General features: G+C 47.4%; 1 protein-coding gene across 1 annotated transcript in view; it reads right to left on the bottom strand.

Moving 5' to 3' along the window:
• Positions 1-1,116: 1,116 nt before the first annotated feature.
• CLCN1 (chloride voltage-gated channel 1) overlaps positions 1,117-26,324 on the bottom strand; it is a 53,258-nt gene continuing 28,050 nt past the window's right edge. The window contains exons 8-21 of the mRNA XM_073331061.1: positions 26,098-26,223; positions 21,481-21,565; positions 17,688-17,789; positions 15,189-15,273; positions 14,557-14,706; positions 12,303-12,372; positions 10,651-10,761; positions 10,346-10,559; positions 9,801-9,934; positions 8,603-8,829; positions 3,912-3,950; positions 3,294-3,398; positions 2,068-2,154; positions 1,117-1,509 (exon numbers count right to left, since the gene is read on the bottom strand). Coding sequence (XP_073187162.1) covers positions 1,117-1,509; positions 2,068-2,154; positions 3,294-3,398; positions 3,912-3,950; positions 8,603-8,829; positions 9,801-9,934; positions 10,346-10,559; positions 10,651-10,761; positions 12,303-12,372; positions 14,557-14,706; positions 15,189-15,273; positions 17,688-17,789; positions 21,481-21,565; positions 26,098-26,223 — 1,928 coding nt within the window. The remainder of the gene's footprint in view (positions 1,510-2,067; positions 2,155-3,293; positions 3,399-3,911; positions 3,951-8,602; positions 8,830-9,800; positions 9,935-10,345; positions 10,560-10,650; positions 10,762-12,302; positions 12,373-14,556; positions 14,707-15,188; positions 15,274-17,687; positions 17,790-21,480; positions 21,566-26,097; positions 26,224-26,324) is intronic.

Here is a 26,324-nt window from a genome sequence, read left to right as displayed (position 1 = left end):
CCCGTCCAATTCTTTTTTAAAGTCCTGAGTATATTAAAGAACAGTGACACAGATCAGGCAGCCTTTCCTCCCTTCCAACCATGCTTATGGGAGCAGTAAGAAAGCTCCTTCTTTGTGGCAGTGCTGGCAGGCCCAGGAGAAGCCCCCAGCATTCCTCCCACCAAGAAAAATAACAGCGGAAGAATCCAGAACAAGACCCAGTGTTTCTGGACAAGAATGTTCTTGGTGCACAGGATGGGAGAGGGGCCTGAAGGGGCTGCAGGGGCATGGAGTGCTGGGATTCTGAGATAGAAAGTTGCTTCTAGGATACAAGTGTGGGCAGCGTGTGCGTGTGAGGTGTCTGGGAAGATGGCGACCACCGTTAGGAACTGCAGGAAAGAGTGTCGTGCTAATGAATGAGCCACTGTTTATAAAGCTATTATTACCCCAGGGATGCTGGGTGTCTCTAGGTGCCAGGCTGGCTCAACCCACAATCTCAGGGGATACAGCTGTGGCTAGGTGGATTGTACAGGATGGTGCTCAGGGGTCTTGCCCTCTCCCCTCTCATTGCCTGCACAATCCCCCTGGCCCTGTGAATTTTCACTAGTCAGAAATCCTGGGTTGTGGGGAGGTTCCTGCAGGAACTGTTGGGGGGTGGGGGAAGCAGAGAAAGTCATGCTGTTCTGCAGGGTGTTTGGGGAATGGAGAAGAGGAAGGGCTGTGGCCCCCATCTGCTCCCCACCTCTCTCTCACAGTGGCACAATCTATCCAGACTGTCTGCCCCTGCAGCAGGTGGTGTCCATGCCTGATTACGGTTCCTGCTGCCTCTCCCCCACATGCTTACCATGAGTGCTGGGAAAGAAAGAGTAGGGGCCTTAATCCCAGCCACCCCCTTGCCACCTGGGGGAGTCCATCTCCCCACTCTCACACACACACCCCCATCTGTCCCAGGTAGTACGACACTCCAGGCAGTGAGGGCAGCAGACAAAAGGGCAGTCCTGTGACTCCTCCCCCAACTAAGCTACTGCGGATGCTGGAGCACTGGCGAGAGAGTCCCCAGGCCTCTCCCTGAGAAGCATGTGTAGCAGGGCTGGCTCGCTGAAGGGAGTGGAGTGGGACATCCCCTCCTCCTCCCGGTTATAGGGGCACATCCTCTTCATCCTCCTCCTCCAGGTCCGTGGAGCGCAGGCTCAGATCCTTGAGGATGTCTGAGATGTTCTCAGCAGCAGGGCCAGACAGCTCCATCTCCTCCAGCTCAGCGTCAGCAGCTGAGACAGAGCGCAGCCCCTTCCCCTCCTCAGGGAAGGGCGGAGGCTGTGGGGAAGGGGAGCTGGAGGACAGTGGGCTCCCCATTCCTGAGTCTGCAGCTCCTCTCACAGGCACCACACAGCTGTCCTGTCGGCTCCACACCTGTGAAACATGGCTACTCTGGTCATTGCTGACTGAGGTCCTGTTGGTGTCACGGAAGCTGGCGAGGGGCGGACGGAGGCGGACACCAGAGCACGTGGAGCCCTCAATTGCCTTCTGGAGCTATTGGAGGGGCAGAAGGTTAGAGGAACAGAGAAGGAATTAAAGGGCAGCTGATAAACCACAGCACAACAGTTCAGCTACTCTCCAAAATAAGGGGGCAGGAGACTAGCCCCTGGAAAGATCAGATTTTGCATTGCTACAGTGCCTTTCATCCCACAGCACTTGGCAAACTCCATGCCATCTCAATGTAGCCACTTCTGGGAGGGACACTGGCTAAATGGATTCGGCACGAGCCAAACAGGTAAGAGCCTGTCTCTCACAAAAAGGAGTAGGGGATCTTTAATATCCATGTAAAGCAGACAGGCCCTTAGTTTGTTAAGGCCCCTTCTGAAAAACTCACATCCAGAAACGGAATTTCTCCCCTCAGAAGGGAAAAGGGCTAAGTCAGTGTGCTGCCACGACTCAAAACTGGAATGCTAGGAAATGTACTGACTGCAGAGCTGAAACTTCCATCCCAAAGCTGGTTCTCGCCTGCTGTGGGATATTGCGATAACACACAGAATGTCTGAGGCTGAGCAGGAGGTGGGAGTGTCTGCACGAAAACTTGACTGTATTTACCTCTTCCAAAGCCAGCACTCCCTTCAGCTTCCCCTTACTGGTCACATAGGCATGGCTGAGGCCCAGCAAGGAGAACAAGGTGTGTGTCTGTGGGAGAAAACACAAGAGAATCTCCATTACCAGTTGCATAGGGCTTGATGTCCTCAAAGGCTGGGAATGAGAGTCTTGGTGCTAAGCCTAGGCCTGAGATCCCCTCTGGGCTCCAAAGCTAGGAGTGGGAATCCCAACTCAAATTCCTTTGGGTTTGGCACCACCCTGGTAAGAAGCTGCCCTAGGAGTGGGAAATCTAATGTTAATCCTTGGTGGGTAGTCTCATTGCACTTGCAGGGTGGTAGTGGGGACTCCGGAGGACCTGGAACTCCTGGTATATACCAGTAGTTAGCCCAGAGCAGCAGTCCCATACAGCTCAAACATTCCTTTTATTCCTGGGACTTCTAATCAGCCAGGACTCCCCTCAGGTCACACTGGTGCATGCTTGGGATGCTTTAGGGACACCCAGAACATTCTCACACTAACTCACATCCCCACACCTGGCATATGGCTACGAGGGATCAGATCCCAGTCCACCCAGCAGGGACCAATGCACAGTGGGGTAGATCCTGCTGTGCTCTGGGACTGAGAGTGTGGATTCCAGCAATGCTATAATCAGTGATAGACCCCTAATAAATACAATGATAAAGGCATTCTCAGGCAGGGAGGGTGAATCCCAGGATTCATGTGCTGGTATGGAGATCCCTGGTCCGAGAGGAGCCAGGAGTGTGAATCCCACCCCACACTGCTGCACGTGGACCGGCTAATGTATGAAACCCATCATTACTGTATCATTGCTTTTACAAACACCTAAGGTGTGGCTGCTTCTGCACTCAGTGCCTGAGAGTGGGAATCCCAGTGCTAATGTATGTGTATCTAGACAGCCCCCAGAGGCTGGGAGAGGGAATTCCAACACTAATGCAATGGCTGGCTGGATCCTAGTGTGGTTCTCTGAAGCTCTTTTATTAAACTAATCTGCTCACGTTCCAGGAGACTGCAGTCAGACACTGTGCTGATGGGAGCTCAGTGAGCTCCTCAGATAGCAACGGCAACAAAGAGAGAGCAAGAGAGAGAAAAATGCAAAGCGAGGGGAGGGAGACGGGGAGAGGGGAGGGGATGAGCCCTGGGGTGGGCTAGCACAGAGACAGACAAGTTGGAGAAGGATGGACTGTAGCTGGGAGGGAGGTCCGACCCACCTTGTGCAGGGAAGTCCTCTCCACTAGCTGAAAAGGGGAGGGGTCTATGCGGCAGCTGTCAAAGCACACCTCCTTATTCAGCTCGTCCTGCTCCCAAGCATCTATCTGACACAGGGAAGAGGGGATCACAATCACAGTGACCAACACTGCTCCCAGCCCATACTCCAAGCCTCCCCAGTCTCCTGCTGCTGTTTCCCGCTCCTCCCCATCTGCCGCCCCCAATATATTATTCCTCTGAGGTTTCCCATCCCTCCAGCATGAGCTGGAGCCTCCCTTTTGGAAACCTGGTGGTGCTGCAGCCACTAGAGGTGTCATTGATTGAGATGCCCCCAGCAAGGGTGACACACAGTGACACACAGTGAGAAAAATAGCCAGGAAGGTGAGGGCTTCCCCAGGCCTGCTTAGAGGGGATGAGAGCTCCTTGTCTCTCCTTCCTGCTTCAGTCACTCCAGGATAGGCTGCTCCATTTCCATGGGATGAGGGGATAGTTTCTCTCAGGATGGCCTCTCCTTGTAGCATATGAGCATATCCTGGCCACTGGACCCTCCCAGGAAAGAGACAACTTCCAAGGGTGAGAGGAGAGATCAGCCCGCCCCCCCTCTCCTCATCCAGACTTACCTCCTCTGGCTTCATTGTATCTGTAACCTCTACAGACTCCTGGGGAGAACAGAAAACACGGCCATGGTCAGTGAAAGAGTATGCAGCTCTAGCTCCACAGGAGAACCCCGGAGTACAAGACCCCCTTATTCCTAATCTCAGCTGTATCACCCACTCTCTGGCAACTAACCCTCCTGTCGCCCCACCCCATCCCTAAGCCCAGAAAGTCTTCATTATACTCAGGATCCCCCGCTTCCTGCTCCCCCTAATCCCCACTGTTCACCCCCCAGATACTCAGGGGCCCTCGTCCTTCCCCAGATGTCACCGTCATGGAGGTCGGAATCTGTGCACTGGGATGCTTCTGACCTGCACACTGATGCAGGTTCTGGTTTGGTGTGGGGTTTTGCTTAGGATGCCTTTTGGACAGCCCCCTTGGCCTATACATTCTTTAGATCTGAACAGATCATCATAAAGCCTGCCTCAGTACCTGCAGTTTGCAGTCTGCTTCCTTTCCCAGAGCTAGTGAAGAGCTCTGTATAGCTCGAAAGCTTGTACCTCCCACCAGCAGAAGTTGGTCCAGTAAAAGATATGACCTCACCCACCTTGTCTCTCTCAGTACTGGCAGCACAGACAGCACCTAGCCAGCAGGATCCTCACTTCCCCATGCATGCCATAGCCATTCTCTTCTGCGGAAATCCCTAATGCTTTACCAGGAGCTCAGTGTAACAAAGAGGGGATTTTCCCTTGTTATGTGGTCTGTGAGCCTATGTGAGTCTTACTGTTTTTCATGAATACTGTGTGTGTCTCAGTTTCCCTCTGTGCTGCACCAATGCCTAGGTGGTGGGACTTTGACTGAGACCCTCAGAAGCAGGTGAGGCTGCTCCAGCTGCCAGCCCGTAGCCGGTGCCCTTCGTAACCTGAGCCCCAGGAGGGGAATGCAACCAGGTGACACATTGCCTGGAAAGTGAGACAAAGACCAGGAAGAGGCGCAATGGGGGTCTTTGAGGTTGGGTCGCTGGTAGCTGGCCGATCTGCTTGGAGGGACTGGAGCGGGGAGTCCAGGGCATCTGGCCCAGGATTCCCCCAAGATGGACTTGGCTGAAAGTCACTGATTTCCGTGCTAACAAGTTCTGTTCTACGCTGTGTTCCTGTCGACTAATAAAGTCTGTTTTATACTGTTTTATGCTGGTTGAGAGTCACTGCTGACTGCGGAGTTGGAGTACAGGACCTCTGGCTTCCCCGCCCAGGCGGACTCGCTGTGGGAAGTGCACAGTTTGGAAGGGGATGCTGAATGTTCCGAGGTCAAACCCAGGAAGGTCGAAGCTGTGTAAGCTTCTTGCCCTGGCAACAGTATGCTCAGAGAGAGGAGGCATGCTACCCCAGAGTCCTGACTGGTTTCATATGGAGTAGTTCCAGAGCATTGGCCCAGTGACGCCATGACACTCAGCATCATTCATGCATCTCCCTTTCTGACACCACTGCCCCCACCCTATGACCAAGACCTCTCAGAGGGAGCCTTCTTTCCTTCACCTTCCCTCCCTCATTACTGTGCAGGTGAGCTCTCTGGGTCCCTAACCTGGGCAACACTCTCCATCTCTGGTGGCCGGTTGTAATGACACAAAAGCTGCTGGATCAGCTGCCTCAAGCTCCAGAAACTCCTGGCTGCAGGAAGAGAATGAACAAAGAGGAGAAAAAACGAGGACAAGTGAGAGACTAAACACAAGGCACCAGGCCTCGCCCAAGGCAGGCTGGGGAGAATTCAGTGTTAGTATGAAAGGGTCCAGCCAGTCAGAATACACTATTCCATTGCTGATGGGGCAAGATCTGAGACAGGCAGGAATCAACCACACTAATCCATGCAATATCCCCTACCTACTGAGGGGAACTAACTCTGCAAAGAGAGAGCCTTGGAAGGTGGCTATCCAGAGAGCAATGATTTCAAGAAGGGGCCAGAAGCAGAGGGTCACCCACGTGCAAGGTCCCAGTGCCATGCTGTTCACACAGAAAGGGTTGTAGAGACCCTGAGAGGACTCGTAAAGGAGGGGTGATGATGTCAGAGTGGTGGGTGAAGAACAGGAGTCTGGCAGCATTTTGGTTAAATTAGAGGGGAGCAAAAAGGGTGTGGCAGAGGCAGGAATGTGGTTTGGGCAGCAGGGACAGACAGGGCAGGATGGGATCTGGAGATGCCATCATAGACAAAGCAGCAGCTGAATTTGTCAACAGTCTGGATGTGAGGGGTGTAGGAGAGAGAGGGGTCAAGGATAACACCATGGGCCTGAGGCTGGGAATGGAAAGGACCATGGATTATTCATCCTGATAGGAACAAGAAGAGAGGAGAGCTGATATTGATACGCAGATTTTAAGCTGATGGTGACCCAGGAATAAAAATGAGGGAGGGGAAAGCCCTGTTCGGGCACATCTGCTCCATCCCCTCTTCCTCCTGCCACCTCAGGATGGCTCCCTGCAATCTATTCTGCAGGGCTTTGTCTAGCCTTGTTTAAAATGGCTCAAGCAATGCCCCCCCACCCAATTTCCTTGGGGTGACTATTCCTCAGACAAGTAAACCTTTGCCATCTGGTAAGTAGGGGGATTAGCTGGTATACTGCTCTGCAACCACACTGAGCATATAAGGGACCCTATTGTGCCTTAAAGGCACTGGCCCACATTGGTGGTGCTGCAGAAAGGGGATTGTGCCCAATGCTACACCCCAATGGAGTGCAGCAAGGAAGTGCTCTCTTCCCTGGCCAGCCAGCTCCACTGGCCAGGGTAGGGTGGAGAGTGAGACTATGGTCCCAACTCCCCTCTTCCCTTTTGGACAGCTACAAACACTAGCCAGGAGCCCTGCCTTCCTTGCTCACCCTCAGGAGCTAGCCACCATTAGGCTCTCTCTGTGCACAGGAGGCACAGAGAGAAACTACAACATGGAGCAACAAATGTGATTCAGGGATCAGAGGAGAGACGTGACTAGAGTCAGGAGAGCTCAGCTCATATGGTTCCAAACTGGGGAAGACAATATGTCACTGCACATACACCCCACAGACGGAGCTGGATAAGTAAAGATGTGTGTATATGTGGGGCAGGGAGGCCATTCAGCCTCAGGAGATGGCACTAAGGAGATAGTCTAAGCTATTAAGGATGAAAATGTAGGATAAGATGTCAGGACAAGAGTCTTCACAGGCAGGACAATGTGGAGCAGGTGGGCAAGTGGTGGTGGCAACTTCACCACAGGTTCTCTAGAGCTGGCTAGAAGAGATATTAGTGAGAAAGACGGTGTGATGAGTCCTGCAATGTGAGGGAGACAGACTTGGTGAGCCTGATCTGTCCACATTACCACGAGTCTACAAAAGGCTACAGAGGAAGTCACATGCTCATAGTATATGGTAACAAGGCACATTGCAGATAGTATTTCAACACAATCCCCTTAACATGCGGAGAGCAGATAAGCTCACAGCAGCCAGCACCTCCCCATCATCACTCATACAAACAGACACAGTGTCTCAGCTACAGCTGGTCAAACCTCACAATTTCCATTTTGCAAGAAATTTCCACATTTTGAAATTTGTTTTCATTCTGAATTGGAACAAAACAAATATATTCAAAATTTGTGTGCTTTCCCCATGAAACAAATTTCTATACAATGTCCATTTTGGAAAATGTGCATTTCAGAAAGTTTTGGATTTTTGTTTTGGAACTGTGAATCTTCATTTCAAATGTCAAATTTTCATTTTGAATTTTATTTTATTTTTCATCTGTATGCAATTTTTACCTTACTTCCTGACGTCAGTAGTAGTTGTGCATAATATTGTTAAAATCATTAAGAGCAGCTGCTACTTTTAAAAATAAACTAGCTCCACTATTATATTATGACATGTTAATAACAGTAGTGCATTACATGTACTATTCATATGGACATGTCAGGACACACTATAAGAAAAGCAAAAATAATGTAAAAATGAAAAAAATAACATTTGAAACAAAATTTCAAAATGAAACAAAAACATTTTTGTTTTGAGAAAAAATTCTGTAGTAAATTTTGTCAAAACTGACACAATTTGGTGAAAAAATAATTTTGAAATAGTTTTTCCAGTGAAAATTTTCCAGCCAGCTCTAGCCTCAGCCCCTCACACTCACACAAGCAATAGGCAGTGAGGCTTTCCCAGTGCTGACTGGGACGTGGCAAGCTGGGGCACTCTGGAGGTCACAATACCTGGGGTTTCCTGGGGCCCCAGTGTTTCTGGCATTGGTTTATGAGGCGCCACTGGGCCATTGGGTTCCTCAGGGTGACTGGGAGCAGGAGAGGGTTGCTGAGGTGGCTACAGAAGGAAAGGAAATAAAACAAGAATCACCCTGAATAGCTCCTTTCCCTCCCTTTCCCAGTGCCTCTCTGCTTCTCAGGGCTCGTGTACGCATACAGTGCTGCTGTAGCATGTAGTTAAGACTCTGCCTACGCTGTCGAGAGAAGCTCTCCCCTCAGTGTAGGTTCTCCACCTCCCTGACAGCAGTAGCTATGCTGGCAATGGGAGAATCCCTCCCAGGGACATAGTGCTGTCTACACTGGGAGTTCAGTTAGTATATCTGCGTCACTCGGGGTGTGGATTTTCCATACCCCTGAGCAACGGAGTTATACAGACATGTTTCTAGTGTAGACCAGGGCTCACTCTCTCTCTCCCCCTCATCTCCCCACCTCAGTCTCTCGCTCCTCCCCTCCTTACCTCAGCCTTCTCCTCTTCATCCTCATCCTCATCCACAAAAGCAAAAGATTCGCGTTTCCAACTGGGCATGGCTGCCCACTGGCCTTTGCTGTGCCCGTCATAGGGCGCCTCAGCCAGCTTCTGCTGCATCTCCTTGATGATGTGCAGGCGCCGTTCCTGGCCAATATGCCTCTGGAGAAGAGCCTGCAGCTCTGACCGCTCCACTGAGCCCAGCAGGATCATGGACTCTGCAGGAGGAGATAACATGGGGAGCCAGTCGAAGGATGTGTGTGGGCCAACACTCCCTGCCCAAACTGGCCACATTAGCCCTGAGGATCCCAAAGATGGTGTGGCAAGAGGTCCTCCTCATACTCATCCCAGCTCGAGGCCTCTACAAAACACTCCTGACTCCTTCTCCCTTCTGCTACCCAACAGATGGCCCTGACATGACACCCCAGCCAACTGACCTCCCACAAGTCCGAATTGCTGCTGAGCCCCATCTCTGCCTGACAATGAATCAGATCAGCCTCCTTCTGAAATACAACAGCCATCCCTGCAGCCAAAACTTTTGGCCAAAGTCTCCTTCCCGCTTTCTGCCCTCACCCACTCACTCCCCAGTGCCCCACCCTGCCAAGCTGCCCTCACAACCCGCACAACAAATGCCTATCCCACTCCCAGCTGTGAAACCCTCCTTGCAATCCCTTCTTCTCAAAAGTGCTCAGGCCTGAGTTTTTTCCCTCCCAGACAACTAGAGGTATTATAGTCACCAGTCTCTTCTGTGACAGGGGAATCCCTGTGTGGTGAGAAAAGGCAGCTACAGAGCCAGAGAGAACAACAGGGTCTGTCTTCTCCAACAGCCTCAGCAGAGAATCCCCCGAGTGGCATTACAGCCAAATCCTGTGTCTCTACCACAATGGCCAATTGACATCCATTCCAACCAAAGCAGAAAACTAATCATGTTCTTCATCCAAAGATCTCAAAGCACTTTATCCACGTGGATAAGGAGCATGATCATTCCCATTTTACAGATAGGGAAACTGAGGAATGGAGATGGTGGTGTTTTTTCGGACAAGGTCATACAACAAATCAGCAGCAGAGCTAGGGTCACATCACTGGGTTCCCAGGCTGGTTCCCTATCTTCCAAACTACATACCTCTGGAGACAGACTCTTTCAAACAAGGAAGGCTTCAGAAAAGGTCAGATTCCCCATACTGCGTACCTGGTGAATCTACCAGAGGCAAGGTCTTGACAGTGGTGCTCTGAAGCAGGGTCTGCAGGTCCTGGTATGTACAAGTAGAGGAGATGAATTTCACATCACAGACCATAATATCCTCAACAAAGATATTGTATTTGCTAGAGGAACAAAGAAAATAAAGAGAGGGGTTAACATACCATTCAAATATGTCTAAAAGAAAAGCTTCCCAAAGAGGAAAGCAAAACAGGAGCTCCTTTCAGGTGTGTGCTTTATACAGCCAGATACATACTTGCATGTGGGAGTAACTACAGGGGAAGTGAGACCATCCACAAACCAACTGGGTTTCTACTAAGGCATGGTTCTGCTCCCGCCCCTCATGGATGATCACCTCCTTCTCTATTGCCCTCCCGCTGTTTCTCTGCCTCATCCCACTCTATTTATGTGTCTGCCACCCCCCATCCCTGCTCCATTTCTTTGTGGCCTAGCCTATCCCCCTTCATTTCCCATTGCCAGACCCTCTTCTGCTGTGTTCTCCCTCCTCTCCCCAATCCCCACTGGTGGTACCACACCTTATGTAATTCCAGCCCAGGTCAGGCAGGTAAGGCAGCTTCTTCACCTGGATGATGCTGTCATAGAGACTGGGCTGCAAACTCTGGGCCACCATGTTGGCGAGGATGACGGCAACCATCATGGGCAGGATGTGGGAGATCTGACCCGTCAACTCAAAGCAGATCACTGCTGTGGAGACAGTGTGGCTCACTGCTCCTGTCAGGGCTGCTGCACCTTTCCCAGTTGTGGGGGAAGAGGAAAGACAGTGTCATGCAGACCAGGGGATTCATGGAGGAGGGATAGAAAAAAGAAAAAAGAGACTCACCAATGACGGCGTATCCTCCAGGTAAGATTTTGTAAACAATGCCATCAAAGAGGATCCCATCAGGGAAGAGTGATGCCATGATTTCACCAATGAGACGGCCGAATGCAGCCCCTGGAAAGCATCACATGAAGTCAGTGATTAACACCCATCCACCCAAAATGGCTGTGCTCTTCTGCCGATAAAAGCCATATGGTAATTTACCAGTGCTTATATGTTAAAACAAAAACTACATTATGACGGAGTTAAGGTAGAGATTTTGTATCAGTAATAAAAGGACAAAAACCACTCCAGGGAGGGTGTATTTATCCCAAAACACAGAAATACAAATCCAGGAAATTTAGAGTTAAGTTTACACTTAAAATAAATCCAAATATGTTCAAGTCTGAAAATGCACAGTTAAGGCACTCAAATAACCTTAACTCTGCCCTGTAGTGACACCATGCAATGACCATACAATTATGATTACTGTGAGTCTGTGGTCCCAGACTGGACAAAACTGGGTTTTGGATCATATTTTGCATGATGTCCATATAGTGCAAAGTTAAGGGTTCTTTGGGTGTCCAAACTGTGCGAGTCCAGCCATGTTTGGATATCTTTTAAGTGCAACCATAACTGAATTTCCTGGGATTGCAATGCTTGGTTATTACAACATTTTAATTGTTGGATAATTGCTTGGATAATTACAACATTTTACTCTAAATTACAGTAGAACGTCAGAGTTATGAACACCTCAGGAATGGAAGTTGTTCATAACTCTGAAATGTTCGTAACTCTGAATAAAACATTATTGTTCTTCTAAAAGTTTACAACTGAACATTGACTTGATACAGCTTTCTTACTATACAGAAGAAAAATGCTGCTTTCTCTTTTTAAATTTTTTTAGTAGTTTACATTTAACATGTATTGTATTTGCTTTTTTGTTTGTTTTTCTTTTGTTTCTGCTTCTGCCTTATTGTGTACTTCCAGTTCCAAAAGAGGTGTGTGGTTGGCTGATCAGTTTGTAACTCTGGTGTTCGTAAGTCTGAGGTTCTACTGAACTAATATGTACTCTCAGTACAAATGACACTTTAACATAGTTTTTTTTCTGTTTTAGGATTAACAATCAATAATCAGTCATCAACCACTTGTCATGAATCACTTGATAATCCATGGCTGAGGTTGTAAGGTACTGGTTCTGAGTGAAGGCTGGATGTTGCTGTCTTGTAGCTGGGCCCACAGAGAGGACAGGGGACCTACTATTAGTACTAGTTAGGGGAGCTTTTCTTCAAGAGGCAGGGACCTGAGTTTTTGGAACTGAAGTGTCAGGGTTCAAGTCCTGACCCTGTGTCTGATTTATCTAGTAAGTATGTCTGTTGTTTACTGTGCACAGTCCATTATGTGGAGAAACTGCAGGAATTTCCAGATCAGCATCTGTGAGTTTGGGGAGAAAGGAAGAGGAGCTGAAGGTCAGAGGCTGGGCAACTGGACTGTTAATGAAGCTCCTCATAGACAGCTTGTGGGAGCCATGATCCGAATTCCCTCTTAGAAACACCATTGTGAGCTTGCTCTCTCTGTCTCCCTGTCAATGATAATTTCTCTCTCTCTCTCTCTCTCCCTCTTTCTCTCTCTCTCTCTTTCTCTCTGAGAAGGCCAAGAAGGAGGTTAACACTCACCCAGTACAAAAACAGGCATGAAGCCTCCACAAGGTATCGGCATGGTAGTGGCGACGACAGACATCCAGAACTAGGACAGAGGGATATGGGGTCACAGTTAGTGTGTGGTAACAGCATCTCCTGCAGCTGCACCACATCCTCCAGCCTGCCTGCTTATGAGGAAATGCCTTCTGGGGAATCTGACAGACTCAGCAAGGAAGCCAAGGGCAGCTGGGAATGTGGGGAGCAAAGGAGAGTGGGAAGAATTAATGCAAACCACCATCACTCCCAGAGACTGTCTACTGCACAGAGCTTCCCAGTGACTGTTGTGCTGCTAGGGAAGCTAATCCATAAGGAATGGGCTGAACTTGGAAAATTACTTTCCCTTTGATCCATAGAGATGGGCCCCCCCCATGCTGCAGGAAGTTTTATTTATTTATAAAATGGTGCAGGCCACAACCTCTGGGAGAGCCACAACAAACTATCATGCTGGAACTGGGCACCCCTAAACCTCTCCCTAGCTGATCTCACAGTCACCTTCTTCAGGAAACAGACCAGCCTTGTCCCATGCCCTGACAGCCAACACACTTGGCCTTCATCAGATTAAAAGGGTGAGTGAATTCTACCATTGATGACTCCACAGAGAACTCTGCCACCCATCCCCAGACAGCTCACATCAAGGGATTCTCAGCAGGTGTGGCCCAGCAGATCTCAGCTGTTGAAGTGGTACAGTTCCTAGGGAGAGAGGCGCTGTCTATGGTATCCAGAGAGCAACACCTTGAATTTCCTCTAGGAGAGCTGAAAGTCAGTAAGCGCTTCAGAAAGTGGGTGTGACACACTCTGCATCATGTAGTTGCTGAATGCCTTTCAAGGGTAGCTTTGTGCAGAGTAGTTGATGTAAAAGGGCCATAAAGCTAGTATATCCAGCTACACCCCCAGCAGATGGAGAACCTCCAAGTGGTGTGGAGCCAGCAGAACAGCTCTACAGCTTCTAGTGTAGAGACATGCTAGGGGTGAGTATCCATGGCCTGAGCACCTCCACACTCTGGCTATTCTTGGCTGCTGCAGTGGGCCCTTGGGTCAGCAGCCCTGTGGCTACTCTAACAAAGAGGACCTGATTGGTTCTTGGCTGGTCCCAGAATCTGGAAGCTGCAACAGAGGAGTACAACCAGCTCTGCTCCCTTTCCACTGAGCAGTACCAAACTCAGCCCATATGCAGCTGAGTATTGGGACCAAGGTGCAATGCAGTGCAGAATCAGGCCCATGGGCGATGGATCGCATAGACTGGGGGAGACTTTGCCTCCCCAAACAGCCAGGTGTGACCCCAGCCCCTGCTTACCACTGCTCCCTGTGTGCGGCTCCAGTCCTTCAGCCCGCAGTGCTCCAGCTGGGGAGGCTGGGGCCGCATCATCCGCCTTCCCGGCACTCCGGGGCTGGGGCTGCTCATGCTCTGGAGCTGGGGAAGCTGGGGCTGCGCACCGCTCGCCCTCCTGGCACTCCTTTGGGCCTGGAGCCGGTGTCTGCGGTGGAGGGGGGGCAAAGGGGCAGGGCCTTGGGTGGAAGGTGTGGGGCTGGTTCACGCACGACCCATGATCAGGCCCAACCTTTGCCCAGAGCCACAGAGGCAGGGCTTCTTTGTGCGGTCTGCTCCTCTTTAACACAAACCAACACCAAAATAAGCAGCCTGAAACAGCCACTCTAGCAGTTTGTCACATCAGCAAAGACTCTAGAGGCAGGAATGACCTATAAAACTATATGGGAACATTCACATGACTCTAGAAGGATACACTTCTTGCATTGCAGATCAGATGTACACTGCACTGCTACTCCCCATTGCCCACCATCTCTCAGTTCAAATAATTAACCCTTTATCTGCATGCAATGACAAGCAATCCCAGCATTACCAAAGAAGCAGAACCTGTTAGCGTCCGTTGGAAGTACATACAGTCTGCCCAGGATGGTATATTGGGACCCCTGTGCCCACTGGCCATTATTGTCCAGTCCTGATCTGGGGGATGCTGTCTCTCTTCCTTCCCCCAGGATAACACACAGTTTGTCCTCATCATTATTTTTCTGTAAGGAAATCTCATTCTTGCTAGTTCCTATTTTGGTCACTGGAGTAGAAAATCTCTTTCTGTTTCAATCTCCTCTCTCAGGTAGAACTTTGTCATCAGCAGGTCTCAAAGCACTTTACAAACAGCAGGGTGGTGTCAAGAGCTCTGACCCCCACAAGAGGGGCGACACACTGCCAGGTCAGGATGGGTGGGCTTCCTACCTTCATGACGAAGAAAAGCAGGATGATGACGAAGACACTGACTTTGGGGTGGATCCAAATGGCAGATTTCCCTAGGATTTGTGGGTCCCCCATGTGCTTTGCCCAGGTGTAGTTATCAAACAGGGAGCTGATGGCTTCCCTGGGCATCAGCTTCAAGGAAAGAAGACAAGAAAACAGTCAGTGAGTCTCAAAAGATTAAATGGGGTCAATGTTATACCCAGGGTCCCCACCAGAGAGGAGAGAGGATCCCCACATTTGATTCTCTTTGGATATTTCCTCCTAGAATATGAAGCGTTAAACCTTAACCCGCTCAGAAAAGAGAGAGGGCTTTGGATGGAGGAGAATCTATTTAATCTCTTCTAGTGTTCAAGGGGTTACATTTCCACGCCTAAACCCCCTAGGTGGGAATGGAGGGACCCTCCCCAGATCTGCCTGAAGGGGAGCGTGGAGATTATTACTCTCAGAGAAATCTCTCCTTCCAGCCCAGGAGAGGTCAGACTCTTCCTAAATCTCTCCCTGCCTCCTGCTCAGGAAGGGGAACCTCAGAGTTCTTCTTACTCACCATGGTGTGTGTTTGTTGATTTGGGGATTCTTTCAGGATTACACATTTACTCCTTTATAACTACTCTTACCTCTCCAGCCATGAACTGCCCGAACCCCGGCGGGAAGGTCACTGTTGCTATCAGGAAGGTTATAACTCCTGGGTATACAAGGTGGCTGAAACAAGAAAGAAAGAAGTTTAACAAACTGTAATATTATGTTCTTTTCCTGCAGTCTTATTTCCTTGGCTGTGACTATGTCAGATCATACAAGCAGAGGTGGGCCTGGGGAATCACTCAATAATTTGCACTGTTCTGTTCACACCCTCTGAAGCATCTGGCACAGGCCATTGTCAGAAGACAGGATACTAGGCTAGATGGACCATTGTTCTGCCCCAGTGTGGCTGTTCTTATGTTCATAATGCTTGCAGAAGAGTCAACAACTAAGGTGTTAGACAGACTACAGAGAATAACTCACTAGGGGATGCTCTCCCCTCTGAGCCAGCACTGACCCCAAGGTGCCAGTGTGGTGCTAGGGGTCGCTGTGCTGCAGGCAGTGGGGTGGGTGGCTTAGTAGTGGGGAGGGTGCTCTCCCCACTGAATCAGCACTGATCCCAATGGCCCAGTATGATGCTAAAGGGAAGTATGTTGCTTAGCTGAGATGTAAAGTTGAGGCAATGGAATCCTTTGGGCAAAAATATGATTTTAGTGCAAGATATTATTGTTATTCATCACACTTTTCTGAATTCCTCTCATGCAGCTTTTAGTATTAAACACAGGTTACTGGGCTCAATACAGGAATAACTGGGTGACATACAGGAGATCAGACTAGATCAGGGGTGGGCAAACTTTTTGGCCCAAGGGCCACATCTGTGTTGTGAAACTCTATGGAGGGCCCGGTAGGGAAGGTTGTGCCTCCCCAAATGGCCTGGCCCCTGCCCCCTATTTGCCCCCTCCCACTTCCCGCCCCCTGACTGTCCCCTTCAGAACCCCTGACCCATCCAACCCCCCTGCTCCTTGTCCCCTGACTGCCCCCTCCCGAGACCTCCCAACCCTAACCACCCCCCGGGACCCCACCCACTATCCAACCCCCCCTGCTGCCTGTCCCCTGACTCCCTCGATCCCTGACAGGCCCCCCAGGCTCCCATGCCTATCCAACGCCCCCTGTTCCCCATCCCCTGACTGCGCCCCGGAACCTCCTACCCCTTACCCAACCCCCCACACACACACACTGCCCGCCCCCTTACCATGCTGCTCAGAGCGGCAGGAGCTCGCAGCCCCACGGCCTGGCCGGAGCCAGCCACACTGCCTGCGCTGCCTGGCAGGAGCGGCGAGCCAGGGCGCTGGTGGCACGCTGAGGCTGCGGGGGAGGCGGAATAGCAGGGGAGGGGCCAGGGGCTAGCCTCCCCAGCTGGGAGCTCAGGGGCCAGGCAGGACGGTCCAGCAGGCCGGATGCGGCCCATGGGCCGTAGTTTGCCCACCTCTGGACTAGATGATGTAATGGTCCCTTCTGGCCTTAAACTCTATGAATCTATGGAAAAGTTGTTCACAGATATAAATTAAAATACTTGCTTCTCGGGCTCTGCTCTCCTTTTACACTTACTTTGTCATATTTTAGATTGTTCTGATGGTACCCCAGCAAAAGGCTCCATAATGAATGAAAGAAAATTCTGCCTCCACATCATTAATCCAGTTCTTTTGACACTCAAAGGGAAATGTCACTATTTTCCTTTAACTAGGAGCTCCTCACTACTCAGACCTGCAAATTGCTAGCTGTTGAGGCCACTCAGCAACTCAGAGGGTAAGGACCTTAAAAATTTTAGGAGGCAATACAATATTTTATTTATTCTTTAAATGAACAATGCTCACTTAAAACACACATGTTGCAAACAGACATGTTTCTTTCTCTGTGTTGGTAATAATAATTTAGGATTTATTAGAGGTGAAAGATATTTCAAAATGTCCTGCACAAATGTCATTATTTTAAAGCTCTTTGTTATCTTTCTTTTTAATATGGCTTTCAGCTGGGACAAAGAACATCAACAGAATCAGTTTCACTGTTTGTTCTCAGGGATGCAATATTTGGGTTGATGTAAGGCAGTGTTTAATTGTTTTTTTAAAAATCACTTTTTCACTGGAATTTTTTTTAACATGGAAACATTTCTGTCAGCCCTAATTTTATAAATGTCTGTTTTACAAAACTGAAATACTGGGTCAGATTTCAACTGGCATTTTCTCTTTGATATATTCTAAAAATAAACTGTGGCTGTTATGAAGAAATTATTGATTTTCTACTTTAAGAACATTTCCTTTCTAACCAGTTATATTTTCTCCTCCTAATAAAAATTGCAGGGGGTTGTTAGACTGTCTCTCCTGGACCAAGAAGCCATTTATGGCTTGTAAAGACAAACGTTCAGCCCAGAAGAGATTTTCTTCCCTGCAGATAAAAATATTTTATCATGAATTAGACTCTTAGGGCCAGATTCTGATACTCTTACTGATGTTGAGTAGCACCTAACTCCACAGGTATTATCCAGTGTCAGGAAGGGTAATGGCCTCTAAGGCAGAGTACTGCTGCTCAAGCACACTCACTATTTGGTGAGAAATCGGCTCAGAGCTGTATGCCGTCGGACACACAGAACCACCTGGCGATTGAGGTAAACGAAAAAGGCTCCAAGGAACCCACAACAGATCCTAAAGTGGAGGAAATGAAATAAAGTAACATGAAGCACAACCCACAAAATGCCATTTATCCACCAGGGAATAAAGTCTAAGTATTTTTCACATATGGATATTCACCTGCCTTTTAAATGGCAACAAATGGGCAGAATCAAAGTTTGCACCTAAGGCTGCGTATCTCAGTCAGAGCAGCCACTTACTGATGTCACTGGGGTTTCTGGTAAAGGGATAAAAAACGTATTATAACTCCCTTCTCCCCCACTTTATATCTTAAACATTCCCATGTCCAAAAGGGGATCCAGAACATGTGTTAGAAAGGGACGCCCCAGTCCTGAGTGCCACAGGAACCTTCCAAGGGTGTTCTAGTCTTTTGTCTGCTGCTTTCCAGCTTTTTATTTATTTTTTGGAGAGTGCCATCTGTTACAAAGGCCTCCAAAGATGCTTTCTGGAGGCACACACACCCCATAGGGAAACCCCACAGTCAGTCTGTGTTACGTTGGTTGCAGGGATCCGGTGCAATGGAGGGGATACCGCTTTTGCTCAGCAGTGGGATATAAGACTTGTCAGAGGTTCCACTTGGCATTACCAAGATGGAGACCAACCACACTGCACATCATTGTAGCTATGTGTACGAGCAACTGACTAGTTGCTCAGATACCAGGGTGATGGGCGAGGTATAAGAAACTATGAGAGTTTGATAGATCCAATGGGGGGATGAAAGAGGGGATCCGGGTCAAGGTGGAGGACCAATCTGGCCAGAAGAATTGAGAAGTCAGATTGGACCAGGAAATACAATCATACAGAGTATACAGAGACTCTGGCCCTGATTCAGCAAAGTAATGGTACCACTCATGTGCTTTAAGGAAAGCACATGCTTAAGTGCTTTGCTGAACAGAAGCCTATGTTCCTAATTATTCATTATTTTACCAAAAAGTGTGACGGACTCTCTGTGCTAGCATTTGCCTCTGTACTTCCTGCTGTAATCAGGACCAGGGAATGTAACCTGAGAGACAGGGTTGCATCTCATTCACCCAATGAAGTTAAAAGGCAACATGCTGGAAACTGGTAAAAGGAAATACTGTTTTCACAGCACATAATTAAGCTGGGGAATTCATTGCCACAAGATATCGTCAAGAACTCACTTTTCATTGCATGCATTTTCAAAATTGATGAATTTTTCATTTTATGAAATTTTCTATAGAATTTTTTATCTTTTTAATTTCCAACTCAGCCATTCCAAATATTATTTTTTATTTCAAAATTGAAAAATGACAAAAAGATACATGTCATTTTGAAAAATTCCAGCCATGTGACTGGCCCCACCAATCAAAACTGGCAATGGGAACAAAAACTACTCACAACCAACCACTGGGCCTCACTGGCTGCACAGGCCACAAAAACCTCTGGCCAAGCTGCACGGGCCACACCTGCCACATCACAAACACCAACAGCCCGACAGAGAAACAAAGACAAAAACACCAGCAACTGAGTGTTTCACATACAGCATCTGTCCATATTTTTCAAAAGAAGAAAAACCCTAATGAGGAAACTTTCACCAAAATGTTCATTTTTAAAATAAAACCATTTTTCAATTAAAAAGAGTTTTGTTCAGAAAATGTTGACCAGCTGCCTTTACTCAAGAGAGAAATATTTTTACAACCAGACCTTTAACCAAGCTCTAAAATATTTTCTGGGTATATCCACAAGGAAAATGTAATCTTACTGCCAACCCCAAGCACTCAAACTCATGAGTCAGGCCCCAAAAAATCTTGAGATTGGCTTAAAAATCATGAGATTTTTAAACAATAAACAGGGGAGCTGTATTTCTTGGCCTTCCAGTTTTGGAGCCTTTGACGTGCACTCAGGTGCCTTTTCAAGCTTTTCTTTGAAATCACAATGGCTAGAAACTTACTTTGTTTCAATGAAAGCTGAAATTCTCGTGAAATCACATAACTCCAGGACCTGGTGTTTTAACAGAAGTGCCAAACAGCATAAGACATGATAAAATCACATGTGTTGTCTACACTATGTTTGTAACATTGGTTCATTTTCTGGTTTTAATAGAAAAGAAATTCCCTTTGGTGGATTCAGGTGTGCTCTCTCTAATCTGACGTGGATTTCTGTGCTCTCCTCCCCACCACCCTGGCACTGAGGGGAGGCGGTGCTCCTCTTAGAACAGTCTTGTACATTTACAAGCCCAGGAAAACAAAATCTGTTCACTCATGTTGCATGGACTTGTGTCTTTCTTTGTGCTTCCTGAAAGTGAGGAAAGATGCTGGCTAGAGTGGGGGAAATGCATTTCTAAATGGGTGGAGGATTAGAGCTATGCTGCAATGAGCTTTGTGAGTTCCAAGGTGGCACCTGGCTTCCCCCAGGGGAGGTCGCTCTCTCCCTTTATACCACACTGATCGCTGTGATATTTGACACTCCTTTTCAGCTTCAGAAGGGTTTTTTTAGTGTCCCATCAGTACACCCCTTTCCCGGAGGGGTGGTGCTGGAGAAGAACAGAACTACAGTCTGAGGCAGCTCAAAAGACATCTGCAGGAGCTGTCACAGTCCTACAGTTTCAAAGTTAAAAAGCAATTTCCCCTTGCCCACCCAAACAAATGGACTCACCTACAGTCAGTAAGTGAGTGGACTTTTGCAAGGCAGCCTTAGAAGCAGGAGAACAAACTGGATGGGTGGGATTTTCAAAAGTGCCTAAGTGACTTTCAGTGGGACTCGTGTTCCTAGCTCACTATGGTATGTCCACACTGTGAGCTGGAGGTGTAAATTCGAGCTTGGATAGACATATCAGAGCTAGTGCACTACAAATAGAGTGTTGCCACAGTGGCACAGCCAGAGGTGCTGGAACAATTTGTGTAGTGGGGGTGCTGAGAGCCATTGAACCCCAGTGTAAACCCTGTATATGATGGAAACCACTTCAGCACCTCTAGTTCCAGCACTGATGGACATGAGCAGTAGGAGAGGCTAGCTGCCCCCAGTATATGCCTAGCATCTCAAACGAGTACATATGTACTCAAGCAGCTAGCCCCTCCCATCGCTTGTGCCTGCAGCTACACTCCATTTTTAGTGTGCTAGCTCAATCAGACCTAGCATGGATATATCCCCTCATGCTGGAAGGTACGCCACCAGCTTGAAGTGCAGACATTAGGTGCTTTTGAAAATTCCACTGCAGTTCTATACCCCCCTAGAATGGATTTGGGTGCAGCCTCCCAAAAGAAGGTGAAGAACCTGAACTGGATTTCTGCACTCTTCGAATGGGCTCTGGGCTCAGACCCTGTGAGCAGTCGAAGAACTGGGACTGGGTTTCCATGCTCATTCAAACATGGTTGTTCTGCAATATCTCTAAGGGCAAGCCTCCAGAAAGAGTCCTATGGTCTAAACAGGTTTCAGAGTAACAGCCGTGTTAGTCTGTATTCGCAAAAAGAAAAGGAGTACTTGTGGCACCTTAGAGACTAACCAATTTATTTGAGCATGAGCTTTCGTGAGCTACAGCTCACTTCATCGGATGCATCCGATGAAGTGAGCTGTAGCTCACGAAAGCTCATGCTCAAATAAATTGGTTAGTCTCTAAGGTGCCACAAGTACTCCTTTTCTTTTTATGGTCTAAACAGACTGTCATTCCATTTTATATGAAGATTTGCAATGGGGTCAGCTTGATATCAGTTTAGCACTGCAATTTGTTGAGTCCCTTTGGACTTACCCTATCACAGCAAAGGCTGGCAGCTCCTGCAGATCAAAGGGGAAATCCATTCGAAAGTTAGTTCTGAACAGGGCCGTGATGGTGACTGCGTGAGAGAAGAGAGAGCAAGAGACGGGAAGGGGGGGGGGGGAAAGTGTGAGAAAGTACAGTCTGCATACTGAATGAGAATATGAGATAGGATCTGTGGGGAAATAGCAGCATGGGCTTGTGTAATTAAAGACTGCATGGCAATGCACACACCAAATTAAGTGTGTGCAGACAGCTTTAACTTGGTGCAAACCCTTAATGTTCTTTTAATTTGTGTGGAGATGGAGGGTAGAGGGTTAATGGAAGTGATGTACTTTCAATCTAACCTCAGTTTGTCAAAGTTTTCTGCTTGGGAATAGTTTCTTATCCTCAGAAGATAAATGGGATTTTTCCTTTCTATTCACTGCATTTCAGTCAGCCCCTGATAAGATCATCCCTGTCACAAATTGACAAGATCACCTCATGGGGACAAAGCTGGGCTCCTCTCTGGGAACTGCATTTACCCAGTTCTCATAAGAGGTACAGAAGGAATTATCACAGTCATAGAAATCAAAGAGGGAAGAGACCAATTAGGTCACATCTTATCCATCAGCCCCTTCCTACCTTCTGCTCCCACACCCTCACTGTTTTCCACTCTAGTTTTAAATGACTCAAGTGATGGGGTTACCACTTCTTCCCTTGGAGGCACCTACCCAAGAGTTAAAACTATAAACATCTACATACTAATGCAAGACGTTCAAAAGCTAAAATCAGTGAACTAAGAAGGTCTTGCAGCAGATGAGGATTTTAATACAATAGGCTTTACGGAAACGTGTTGGAATGACAAAAATTCATGTGATACTGCAATATCTGATTATAAACTATACAGGAAAGGCAAACTAAGCTGAAGAGGTGCGGGAGTAGCTTTGTGACTGAAGGTTTCCATAGAATATGGTGAGATACAAATGTAGAGTGGACAGAACCACACAGCTAAATCTCTAGGATCTCTAGGATTTTAAAATCTCTAGGATTTTAAATCTCAAATTCCAAGATGTAAGAATGTACTACTGGCCTCCAGATGAAGCAAAGGAAATTGAGTGCACAATGTGGAGAGAGATCAGAGGCAGGAAAACCTAATAAATGGTGATAATGGGGGGACTTTAGCTACCTAAATATAAACTGGTCAAACAGCACAACATGACCAAATTTAGAGAAACAATTTCTTGACACTGGGGTGATTGCTTCTGGGAACAGCTAGTTCTAGACCACAAGTGAAGAGAGGTTATTCTCAGCTTACTCTTATGAAACAGAGTTGCTAATTCAAGAAGTGACAGTAGATGAGTCACTAAGGGCATGTCTACACTTACCTCCGGAGCGATCGATCCAGCAGGGGTCGATTTATCGCGTCTTCACTAGTGAAGACGCGATAAATCAACCACCGAGCGCTCTCCCGTCAACTCCAGTACTCCACTGGAGCAAGAAGCATAGGCAGAGTCAACAGGGGAGCATCAGCAGTCAACCTACTGCAGCGAAGACACCGCAGTAAGTAGATCTAAGTATGCCGACTTCAGCTACGTTATTCACGTAGCTGAAGTTGCATAACTTAGATCGATTCTCCCCCTCCCCCCACAGTGTAGACCAGACTTAAGTAACAGTGACCACAGTATAATAAGGCTCAACATCCCAGCGGCAAGTAAGGTACCAAAAAGTGACACTATACTTTAAAAAGGAACACTTCAATAAATGAAATGGTTAGTCAAAAGGCCCTAAAGCTGAAAGCAAAGGAGGTGAAAGCCCTCCAGGTGGAATGGATGCAATTTAAAGAAACATTAGTACTTTCAGAAGACATGTGCACCGTTGAACAAAAAGACAACCAGGAAGGCAAGGAGTAAACAAATATAGCTTCAGGCAAGGCTTGAGAGCCTATCCAAGCCAAACAAAAATCCTTCAAAATTTGAAAATCTGACCCTAGTGAAGCCAGTAAACAGGAAAACAAACTATAGCAGGCATTAAGTGGGAGGGAAATTAGAAGGGCTAAAATGGAGTTTGAAGAGCAAATAGCTGAAGGTGTAAAAACAAGTATATGGGAAGCAGAAAACTGGAGAAAGAATTGGTGGGTCCCTTTGATCACCCCCAGGAGTTAAAGGGAGAAATTAAGGAAGATAAGGACTTGGCTGAGAAGGTAAGATGCATCTGTCTTTGCTGCTGAGAGTGTTGGGGAGATTCTGACCCTGACCTTCTCTTTCCTAACATTAGAGATGAGGTCTCAGAGATTGAGGTGTCAGAGAAGAGGTGCTGGGACAAACTGATAATTTCAAAGGCAATAAATCACCAGGCTTAGATGGTTACACCCAAGAGTTCTGAAATAGTTTAAAGATAAAGTAGATGAGTTGTTAATAAAAAATACACTGTCTCTCATTAACAACAGCCACTGCTTCCAAAGATTGGAGAGTAGCAAATGTACCTATATTTTAAAAAGGTTCTAGAGGTGCTCTGGGGAATGACAACCCAGTGAGCCTCAGATCCATAAACTGGTTGAAATGATCATTAAAAACAATAACAAAGTTTATGATCTGACAGGTTGTAACCTGCATGGATTCTACAAAGGCAAGTCATGTCTCATTGATCTCTTAGAATTCTTTGAACATGTCAGTAAAATAGGGGCCGGTTGACATAATTTATTTAGTCCTGCACAATATGGTAAGAGGCAAAGTGTTCTCATGGAGAAAAAACTGGCTATGAGACTGAAAGCAAAGAGTAGGAGTAAAGGGTCCATTTTCATCATGGCTAAAGATTAACAGTGGGGGCCACAAGGTTCTGTAATAGGTTCTGTTCAGTTTAATATATTAATGATCTGGAAAAGAGGATGAGTAATAAAGTAGCAGAATCTGAAGATGAGAGTTATTTGGGTTAGTCAGGACCAAAGAGGCCTGGGAAGAACTTCAGAGAGACCTAAACACACTAGGGGAATGAGCAACATGGTGGCAAATGAAATTCAGTGTGGATTAATGCAAAGTAACACACAGTGGAGGGAAAAATTTAAGCTGATACACAGTATAGGGTTCTAAATTAACTGTATTAACTCAGGAAGGGGACCCAGGTCTCATAGACAGCAGTGGTGACGTTTTCTTAATGTGCAGCTGCAATCAAAAAAACAAACAAGATGCTAGAATGCATAAGGAATGGGATGAAGAATGATATGGAGAACATTATAATGCCTTGATAGAAATCATGGTACAGCTTCATCTGGATTTTGTTTTCAGCACGGGTCACCTCATTTCCAAAGGATATTAAAGAGCTAGAGGGGGCTCAGAGAAGAGCAATGAGAATGATTGAGGACCTGGAAAAATTCTTGTATGAAGAGAGATTGAAAAGATTGGGACTGTTATCTTAGAAAGGAGTCAAATAACAGGGGACATGATAAAAGTCTATGACTGGTCTAGAGACGGTAGAGCAAGAACTTCTATGCTCCTTGTCACTTAACACAACAACAAGGCGACATTCAATGACACTGAAAGGTGGAAAATTCAGAACTACAAAAGGAAATACTTTCCAACCCAAAGTGGGATTACACTGTGGAAATCACTGCCCCAGGAAGTACTTGCAGCCAAGCACCTAGTAAGATTCAGAAAGAGACTGGACAAGATTAACAAGAATATCCAGGGTTATCATAGTTAATGACAGTAAGTATTGGAAGGGATGTTAAACCCCATGTTTCAGGCCCTAATTTAGTCTCTAACTACTAGGGACTAGGATGAGGCCTAATGTGGGGGGGCAGATCTGCACACTGCAGTGCTCTTATACCTTCATCTGAAGCGGTTGGTCCTGGCTACTGTCAGAGATGGGACACTGGACTAGATGGACCATGCACAGTTTAACAACCCCTCAACATTAGAAGATATTTTCCTCATATCCAGCTACTTAATCTCTCTCTGTCTCCATTATTGCAATATCTGAAACTTTCCCTTTACCTCCCTGCACCATCCTGAACAAGCCTCACCCCCTGTGGTGTTTGTGTCTGCATGAGAATGCATTTACCCTCTTCTGCTACCTGTAGAGTTATTTTGTCCTTTTTCATCATCATTAACCAGTATATTTTGCTCTTTCAATCTTTCCTCATAAATCAGTCCTTCCAGCCTCCTAATCAGTTGGTTATTGCACTTGTCTGAATTCCCTCCAATTTGTTACCTTTCTGCTTGACAGGTACCCAACCAGAGCACAGCATTCCCAGTGTGAGGCTGCAAATACTGTCACCTCCCTGCTCTGGGATGGCATGCCTCTGTGTATGCAGCCCCACATTACATTGACCAACTGTGAATTCTCACCTCAAGGATCCCCCCAGTTCTTGGGGACTCATGTATCTGCATGGTGAATTTTTTGGGTAACCCCAGACACACCTAGGCCTCAGAGGAATCAGGGAGTTAGCTAATTTGTGACAAAAGTTTGCCATTCTCCCGCTTCCTTCCCTGTCTTTGCCTGTTATGTATGCAAGGAAAATGGTGGAGGAAATGTCACATCCCCACTGTATTTCTGGATTTGGGGAAAAATTGGAGATGAAGTAGATAATAGAGGCCTATGCACCAGACACAGAGGTCATGGTTCTAGCCTTACCTGCATCCTTGTTCCACACGGCGAGCACTCGGAAGATGAAGGCACTGAATGTGGCTGCGAAGAAACCACGCCAGTAATTGCGCACGGCAAAGTAGGTGGAAGTAACCTCAATGCTGAAGAGCACCCCTAGATAAAACAGAGATGTTATCACCTGGACATATACTGGAAATCTCCCCAGAATGTCTAGAATCCCGTCCAGCCATCCTTGGCCACTGCTCCCATCAAGT

The sequence above is a fragment of the Lepidochelys kempii genome, chromosome 1 (assembly GCF_965140285.1).
Source record: "Lepidochelys kempii isolate rLepKem1 chromosome 1, rLepKem1.hap1, whole genome shotgun sequence".
NCBI lineage: Eukaryota > Metazoa > Chordata > Testudines > Cheloniidae > Lepidochelys > Lepidochelys kempii.
Note: the sequence above shows the minus strand (reverse complement) of the source record. Positions and strands in the feature narration are given on the sequence as shown.